Source organism: Salvelinus fontinalis, chromosome 29 (genome assembly GCF_029448725.1).
Source record: "Salvelinus fontinalis isolate EN_2023a chromosome 29, ASM2944872v1, whole genome shotgun sequence".
In the NCBI taxonomy this organism is placed as follows: Eukaryota; Metazoa; Chordata; class Actinopteri; order Salmoniformes; family Salmonidae; genus Salvelinus; species Salvelinus fontinalis.
In genome coordinates, this window is record NC_074693.1 from 36,618,821 (window position 1) to 36,628,574 (window position 9,754).

The 9,754-nt window shown below is 41.1% G+C and overlaps 1 protein-coding gene across 1 annotated transcript; it reads right to left on the reverse strand.

Annotated features, from left to right (window-relative positions):
• Nucleotides 1–5,977: 5,977 nt before the first annotated feature.
• On the reverse strand, nucleotides 5,978–8,446 carry LOC129827937 (nanos homolog 1-like). The gene has a single exon (XM_055889235.1). The coding sequence runs from the start codon at nucleotides 8,328–8,330 to the stop codon at nucleotides 7,650–7,652; it is 681 nt and encodes a 226-aa protein (XP_055745210.1). The 5' UTR covers nucleotides 8,331–8,446; the 3' UTR covers nucleotides 5,978–7,649.
• Between the last annotated feature and the right edge of the window lie 1,308 nt (nucleotides 8,447–9,754).

The window sequence follows — 9,754 nt, forward strand, 5'->3', positions numbered from 1 at the left end:
CACACAGAGACAGATATAACAGCTTGAGTCTTTGTGAAGTCATGTTCAATAGAATATAGCAACAGATGGATCTACTATCATTGCTGCACCGTGGTCCCCAAAAATATCTATTCCACATATCCTAAACTATGCCAAGTTTGTCTCATTCACTCATTTAAAGCAACAGCAATATACTAAGTGAGGACTTTGAAACAAAGCATCTTGTTTTCTTGTGTATGTAAAGTGTGCCCTTTCATTGATAATGCAAACACCTTGAACTGTTTTTACAGGAAATACTAGCTATGTACTGTAGTTGATGTTTACCATAAAATAATTACACGGTGTTAATCCGACAGCCGCAGTCTCTATGCGCCAAGTACAAATGTCTCGCCTTTCATAACCGAAAATGTAACTATTCATTAATGATTTGCTTATATTTTATTTGTCATTTGAGTGAATTGGAAACCAACAACGTACCCCTGCACATCGACTCGGGACTGGTACCCGTGTATATAGCCAAGTTATCATTTTTCATTGTGTATTTATACCTCGTGTTACTATTTTTCTTTTATTTCAATTGTTTTATCTCTGCATTGTTGGGAAGGCCCTGTAAGTAAGCATTTCACTGTTGTTTACGAAGCATGTGAAAATTAAAAAATTTATTTGATTTATAGCTTCAAAATATGTCTCAAATGATCATGTCGATTTCATAGACTGTCAAACCTGGCATGTATAGCTCCACCTATAAATGAGAGCAGCTCCATTTCCCAATGATGTAGCTTCTGTTCCAAATCAAGTCGGGGCTACCTTTGGGCTGAAACCAGAGTCCAGAGTGTAGCTTAATTATTCATTGTCATCAACAAATGCATTTTTCCAGGCTTGTATAAGACTGGCACCTTGTGGATCTAAATTACACTACAGTAGGTCTAGTCCTATTTTCAATCATCTAATGGTGATGGTTATCAAGCAACAGCAGGTGGTGCTAAAGTACTGTCTCTCTGTCTCTCTGTGTCTCTCTGTGTCTCTCTGTGTCTCTCTGTGTCTCTCTGTGTCTCTCTGTGTCTCTCTGTGTCTCTCTGTGTCTCTCTCTGTCTCTCTCTGTGTCTCTCTGTGTCTCTCTCTGTCTCTGTGTCTGTCTCTCTGTGTCTGTCTCTCTGTGTCTCTCTCTCTGTGTCTCTCTCTCTCTGTGTCTGTCTGTCTGTCTGTCTGTCTGTCTGTCTGTCTGTCTGTCTGTCTGTCTGTCTGTCTGTCTGTCTGTCTGTCTGTCTGTCTCTGTCTGTCTCTGTCTGTCTGTGTGTTTGTGCGTTGTTATGTGCTTGTAGGTGTACATCATCTATCACCCTGTAGGGGGCACTATTGAAACCCATTTCAGCCTTGGCCATTCAGCCTCACATCTTAATGAAAACCCTCCCACGGACTGTACATCCAGGCCTGCTATCCACCTGGAAGTAGTACAAAAGCACAGTTGTGCAGGAAGCTTCTGCAATTTCCTCCCGCTTGCGTCACAAACGCATTACTGTGCATCTCACCCAAACCACAACCTCATGGGAGCTCTATAAAGCTCTGGAATTTTCCCACTGCCAAAACACACATAGACTTTAATTAGGAGCCTACCGAATGTATTTCAACTTTTATTGTATAAGGTAAGGGTTAGGATATTGGGAGTAAAATAATATTTTGCAGCAACACCGACTGTATAATTGCACATATCACAATGCACACTTGATATCAAAGAGCAATATGTCAGTTCTTAAATCGCTTTCAGTACAAATAGGTAGCATATTATGAGTTGTTTTTCTTCCCCAACAGCTACAGTCTTATACTGTATGACTCACTGTATCTCGGTATTGGTTTTGTACAATAAAAGGAACCAAACCTATAGAAAGCCAATGATGTAGTATACTGTGTAGTGCTACATGGTCCCTTCATGTGGTTAACCGATGCTTCCCTGCTTGGCTAAACTAGCTCCCATAGGAATCTCCCATAGGAACACACATCATGACAGTAGCACAAGTCATGTATTTTCTGTAACAGTACATTCACAGGTCCAATCACAATCCTTGAAAATAAATAAAGAGAGTCACAACATGATCTATATTGAAACTCCCAGCAAGTTATTAGCTAAAGCACCAACGTTTCGGCGACCCTGAAGAAGTGATGTCGAAACGTTGGTGTTTTACCCAGTAAATTACTGGGAGTTTATACAGTGCCTTCGTAAAGTATTCAGGCTCCTTAACTTTTTCCACATTTTGTCATGTTACAGGCTTATTATAAAATGGATTACATTTTTCAAAATCCTAAGCAATCTACACACTATATCCCATAATGACAGAGCAAAAACAGGTTTTTAGAAATGTTTGCAAATTTCTTAAAAATAAAAAACAGAAATACCTTATTTACATAAGTATTCAGACCATTTGTATGAGACTCAAAATATAGCTCAGGTGCTTCCTGTTTCCATTGATCATCCTTGAGATGTTTCCACGACTTGAGTGGAGTCTACCTGTGTTAAATTCAATTGATTGGACACGATTTGGAAAGGTACACACCTGTCTATATATCGTCCCACAGTTGACAGTGCACGTCAGAGCAAAAACCAAGCCATGAGGTTGAAAGAATTGTCTGTAGGGCTTCGAGACAGGATTGTGTCGAGGCACAGATCTGGGGAAGGGTACCAAAAAATGTCTGCAGCACTGAAGGTCCCTAAGAACACAGTGGCCTCCATCATTCTTAAATGGAAGAAGTTTGGAACCACCAAGACTCTTCCTAGAGCTGGTCGCCCGGCCAAACTGAGCAATCGGGGGAGAAGGGCCTTGGTCAGGGAGGTGGTAGCATTAGGCTGTGGGGATGTTTTTCAGCGGCAGGGACTGGGAGACTAGTCAGGATTGAGGGAAAGATGAACGGAGCAAAGTACAAAGAGATCCTTGATGAAAACCTGCTCCAGAACATTAAGGATCTCAGACTGGGGTGAAGGTTCACCTTCCAACAGGACAACGACCCTAAGCACACAGCCAAGACCAAGCAGGAGTGGCTTCGGGAAAAGTTTCTGAATGTCCTTGAGTAGCCCAGCCAGAGCCCGGACTTTAACCCGATCAAACATCTCTGGAGAGACCTGAAAGTAGCTGTACAGCGACACTCCCCATCCAATCTGACAGAGCTTGAGAGGATCTGTAGAGAAGAATTGGAGAATCTTCCCAAATACAGGTTTGCTAAGCTTGTAGCATCATACCCAAGAAGATGCAAGGCTTTTATCGCTGCCAAAAGTACTTTAACAAAGTACTGAGTATTTACATTTTTAATACATTTGCAAAAAATTCTAAAAACCTGTTTTTGCTTTGTCATTATGTGGTATTGTGTGTAGATTGAAAAGGAAATAAACCAATTTAATCCATTTTAAAATAAGGCTGTAACTTAACAAAATGTGGAAAAAGTCATTGGGTCTGAATACTTTCCGAATGCACTGTATATATAGAATACTCTCTTTATTTATTCGTTACATCATTGTCTCTGGGTGTGCTCCAGCTATGCTTTGTATTAGACCCCAATCTCAATCTTTAACAGAGACTACCCCCCAGCTATCCACTCCTCTGCATAATTGAATGAGAAAGAAAATAAGAATTTAGCACCAAGGCATTGGCTATTACAGTAAGAAAGTAACAACCTCAGACCAATTGTAATGAATGTTGTCCTTCTGGTTGAATGCGAATCTGTCTTTCTGCAATGAGTTAGTGTATGCACTGAATTCATCTTCCAACAGGACTACTCTGTAACATGAGCCAAAGTGTATAAACAACCTTGTGTTCTACAGCCTGCCAAGTGTGTTCATTCTACTGGCACAGGGATAGTGTGCTTGCCCTGCAAGTGCGTTGCATCAAGTTGGTGTTGAACTCCTCCCCAAATGAGAAAAATAGGTATGAGAAAGAGGGATGGCGCTACAGGTAGCCTATTTGAGGCACACCCAGGTATGAAGGGTGCATGAAGGGGCTTGAGATTTGAAGGATGGGCGCGCTTTGTAAATTGCATTATGTACATACAATGATATGGGAAAAGAGCGCTAAAGTGCCAGTAATTCAACAAATATGGGTTTGATAATAGACAACGAACTCAGCAAACTTCAATCTTAACATATGACCAATTGAATGTGTCTAGTAAAAAGTCCTTCATTTACGAATGATGTGTAATACGGACATGCTAGAATCTTACACCACCAAATGACAACTTACTGTAGTGGAAGACGTCACAGTAATACACTTCTACATGGGGATACATTCTATAATACACTTCTACATGGGGATACATTCTATAATACACTTCTACATGGGGATACATTCTATAATACACTTCTACATGGGGATACATTCTATAATACACTTCTACATGGGGATACATTCTATAATACACTTCTACATGGGGATACATTCTATAATACACTTCTACATGGGGATACATTCTACATGTTGCGTCTATGAGTCATGCATGTGAGATCCGCAGGAAGGCTGGAGTAAGCAATATGTCGGAGGCACATGAGAATACCCACCTTACTTCCCCACCTGGAATGGCTTTAGTTCTCTACTGCTCTTCAATTTGACTCGCATCAAGGTCCACAGGTGACGCGATGCAGCATCCTTAGGAACAGGTAACTTTGAGAAGGGGGTGGGTCATTAAGACTCCTTGCCCTGTAAGCAATTATCCGTCTTCAGTATTTTTATCATGTCGAAAATGACAGAGGGACCTATGACGGCCCATGGGGCACTGAACTATGTGTCCTGTTAGTCTATCCCGACAGCAACAGCTGAGTTGATACGCGCCAGCACTCTGTAATAGACATTTCGATCCATGTTTATTCAGCATTGTACAATAGAGGTCAGGGCTTCAAAAGTAGTGTCCAGAGAGTTGCAGGTTCCTTTTCCTTTTCTGGTATAGAAATCACCAGCTAGTTAGTGAATGGCCTCTACTGACTGGGACCACGCCCATAAAGCAGACCTATAATAGAAGTGCCAAATTATGGTAATAAGAAGCATCATTTGTTTACTGTTTAAACTCATTACTTCACACATAAAGCTATAATCCATAGAATCCATCCTCATACTATGTACAAACACTATTATCTGCATAGTATAGGTTTACAGTATGCTATTAACAGGCAACCATTTCCCATCATAAAATCATGTAAGATATGCATCTCATAAATGGTGGAACTAACTAGATTACTCAAATCCTGTTTGCAGCACAGCTAATGGGGTGGGGTGGCAGGGGAATAGGGCCTGTTATGGCGGCCATGTTTGTCTGAAATGATACCCGCCAGGCTTTTTCCCCACCACTGTTCTCCGAGAGATAAATCCCTGTTGCACTTAGTATTCATCCATTTTTAATGCAGGGCCCCATCTGGAAAATGAGAGGGAGGAGGAGAGGAGAGGGAGAGAGGGAAAGTAGAGGGCTGGGAGGTGTGGATGGCTGTGCTCAAGGCTTCACAACAGTCCCCAAGTGCCTACTGTAATGTCTGCCTTCTGAATTCCCCTTTTCTCAAAAGGGGTCCAGAAGTTATGGGTTGCTGGCTCCTTCCATTCCAGAAATAGAAGGTGGAGAGGCTAGGAGAGGGGGCAGTTATTCAATAGTCTTCAGTGCAAACATGATCCGTGTTGAATGGGGAGGCACACAGGCTTGGACATTCCAGAGTGGGCAGCCTTCATAAACAACAGGCAAGTGCTTGGAACAACCGTGGGGCTTTGTTTGTCCAGCTGAGATTGGCTCTCAAGCAGAGAGACTTTGACTTCTAGAGCCGAGGAAGATAGCTCCCCCCATCTGTTGAAGTATGGACTTTAAAGTTGTGTGGGCTGAAACAATGACAGATAGGGCCAAGAATGATATGTGCAATCTTTAATGGTATTTTCAAGCCTACATTGAATATCTAGCAATAGAAATCGCATTCTGTTTATGTAAACTGGTGAATGAGGTATGTCTATCAAGTTGATCAATAAAATCAAGGCATGAGCTAAAATATTTGATGAGATGTTTATTTCTCTAATTAATTCATATCATTTATTCTGCACAGGCAGCATACATGGAAATTGTGGTAAAATACAAATAACAAAGTTCAACAGTGTTAATTTTCTAATTTCATTTAATCAGAAACCTTATATTAAAAGTGGCAAATTGTCAATGGTTTTCAATAGATTCCATTCTCTTGCACACACCCTCGAGAATGTAACATTGAACAATTAAATTTAAAAAGTACGGATATCACTATGCACAGACCATCACCTTTTTGGCGAAGAATGCTTGAAGCTTATTGGAAATTCACTTTTGTCATGTTTGAATGCAGAAAAAAAAATACAATTATGTTATACAAAGATCAAAAATACTATTAAAAACCCTTATTATAAATGGCAGCACTATATTAATAAACTGCTGTTGACATTTTACATGTAAGTACAAAATCCTGTTGAGGTAGAACCCTCTGAAGTCACTTGAAATGTTAAAATGCTGAATAAACGTCACTCAACTTTATATACAATACTCTCTTCCTCACTTCACTTCATTAAACTTGTATAATCCTTTGGTAAACATAACTGTCAGAAATGTCTAGTCCTGCAACTGACAACTTTCCATCGTACATTCACAATAGTTTTGCATGTTTTTGGATTGATTCAGGGAAATAATGCAAAAAGGGGCTAATACATTGGTTTTTAGAAAAGCTTGTTTAATAACATTCATTTGCGCTATCCAACTGTTTTCTCAAAGTGAATTGTCCTCCTGACTCTACTATTGCAGAGCACTCCTTGAATCCCCAGTGCAGTCCTCTGTTGATGACTTTTTGGGGGTAGACCAAAAAAACAACATGCCATTGTTGATTAAAAAAAAGACTGCATGAAAGAGATACCTACAAGCAATTATATCCAGTGTGTTACCCTCTCTTGGTAATGTAAACATCAAGGGTATCTCTTATTTGGGCAATGATTATTCATAAGCCTGGGTGATGAAACCAACTGCTGTGTGACATGGGGGATGAAAGTCATTTGGCTTGGCTATTATTGACTATGAAGTTACACAGAAAATACCAGGCCATAACAGAGACTTCATTGTCTTGTTTTTTTTCATGCAACAGATATTAAATCAGAGCAAGTTTAAAACTGTGTTGTGGAGTAGCAGACAGAGGAGTGGGCCTCAAAGTGCCATACCTTGTTGTACAGACATCTTGAATGGACATTGCTTTCATTCATGAACATTCTTAGCTTGTTTAATAGCATACACAACTTTGGTTTTCAAAGACAAAAGAAATAGCTAGTAGGCTAAGCTTACAGTAAAACTTACTGGCAACATGACAATCACACCCTCACGCCCTGCTAAATCCATGTTCCCCGCAAAACACTCAGCATTTATTCACACATTGTGATTATGAATATAGGTACATTTCAAGGAACACTCAAATAGCTACACACTATCAGAAAATAAATTCAATGTATAACGAATAAAATAATCTATGTGAATAAAGCAACTATAAAAATATAAGAGATTTTGGAAAAAGAATAACGGTATATTTTTTTTGTTTACGAAATCATGTAGCCTTAGCAGTTAGGACTGGGATATGCTGTAGCCGCAATCGAAACAGTCATCTGAAAATTGTTCAGTGCAATTCAATTTAGTTTCTTTGCTCGTGTAAAAATCTATCTCTAGAATATTTTCATTCGTTTACCACCCACTGCCCTCCCTCCCTTTAATGGTCGCTGGGCTGGTTGATCTTTGGAGAGTGGACAGTACTTAATTGTGTGCGCATTATCACCATTGGCGCTACAAAGAGGGCATGTATAAGCGCGAAGAATGGGGCACACCACCCTCCCGTCCGGTGTCTTCAGAACGTGCGAGCCATACACCTCCTCTGGTGCACCGTTATTCCTGCAGAAGACACAGATTTTGGGCTCCTGTTTATTCCTCGACGTTGGCTTGCGCATCTTTCTCTCCACTCCGAACAGGTCAAATCCTGCAAAGCTTCCCCCGAAGCCCAAGTCCCGGTCTTGTAGTGGGACACCACCGATTTGGTTTTGGAATGGGCTCAGAATTGAAAAGCGCTCCTTCAAGTCCAGGATGGAGGTAGGCAGGGGGCTCACAGATGGACAACAGCAGTCCAGGTGTCCGCCTTCACTACTGCCCGAGATTACGCACGCACATGCTGGGGAGTCATCCAAACCCAGAGTTGCTTTCAGGGACTCGGTGATGGAATTCGGGCTTTCGGGCATCATGTGCTTGTTATTCTTCGTGACCAACGTCGACAGACCCAGATAGTCGTTCCAAAAATTAAATGTATAGTCATATGGGTTGCGCGCACTCAAATAGTTATGATTGAGAAAATCCATGATAGTTTCTCGTTTCTATGCACAAACACCAATATAATCCTCGAAATTTACTGCCAGAGTTCGTTTCCAGGGTGGTTGGTGAACTGTGGTCTGCTCCAGTGTTCTTGTGTTAAACGCTTGTACAACAGGCTTGCTGTTTATAAGGAGTCGGGGAAAGCTGAAAAGAGGGCGGGGCTCTCTTCTCAAAACAAGTTTATGATCAGGTTGAAGCGCAGTCTTTCTCTTCAAGGGTAGGTTTGGGAAGCGCGAAACAAATCCAATATGGTCCGAACTGGCAGAGGTTGGTTGGAAAACACCCTCATATCATAATCACATAGCATAGCCTACACCGAAATATACTATTGTTTTTGAAATGGTTGCATTACGCACCAGTCATCTCTGTTCAGAGCAGTGAACGCCAGTACACCCGTAGCTTTACAGTACGGAAGAATTTGGCTAAGCAGTCAACGCATCGTTCTCTGTTTGTCCCGGGCAGCACATTATTAATAGTCTACATTGGGGATGGGGAGTTCATTGTGGGTGCGATGTCAAAGCCTACTCAAATAGCTTGCATACACATGTTTGTGCGCATTTCTGGTGCACACTTGAACCCTTTCAAGACTATGCACGCATACAAGCCCTTTGTTCCTAGAGCACCCTCTCTACCACAGTGATACAACATTTCCCACCTGCCCTTGTCATATCACTGACAATTTCACATAGGCGATGAGCTGGATACTATGATAACAACAGCAATGCCATATCATTTTCTGTTATACGTAGGCTTATGTCCATACTATGTCGTTCAATATAAGGTTAGCCAATTTGAACTTTCACTGGATGGATGTAGTGACTATGATATACTGTGACACTTATGATTAACCAAATTGGCATAAGGTATTCCCCACAGCAAACTACAGTATTAGAATTAAATGATACATATTTGTCACTGATATCATGATTATCCCCATTTAGTAGACCTACAGTGTATTTTGGAAGGGTAGTGGTGATTTCGTAGGTTATATTGCAGACTACTGTGCTTGTCATACTGTAGGTTGTCAGTAGATTTACTTTGGTATTCCCCTTTTAGAGTGTTCCTGCTGTGGCTTTGGCACTGTGTGAAAAACCTCCTCCGTCAAGCCACATTGTTCTACAAGCTGAGGGCTGAATGAAGGCAAACTGTGTTGCCCTTTAAGCCACCCTCTCCAATCCCCCCTCCCTGAGTACAGAGCCCTAATGATCACAGATAAATGTCACTCACATTTATACAGTGGCATAGTCCTCATTTGCATATTTGACTATATTCAAGCAACAAAGAGAGGAGGACGGGGAGGCAGGAGCATATACAGAGTTGACAAGGTGCATGCAGGGAAAATGATGGATCCGCAAAACACAAAAGTCTCCAAATAGAATCTCATCCTCCATTATAACTTTATCTTATGGAT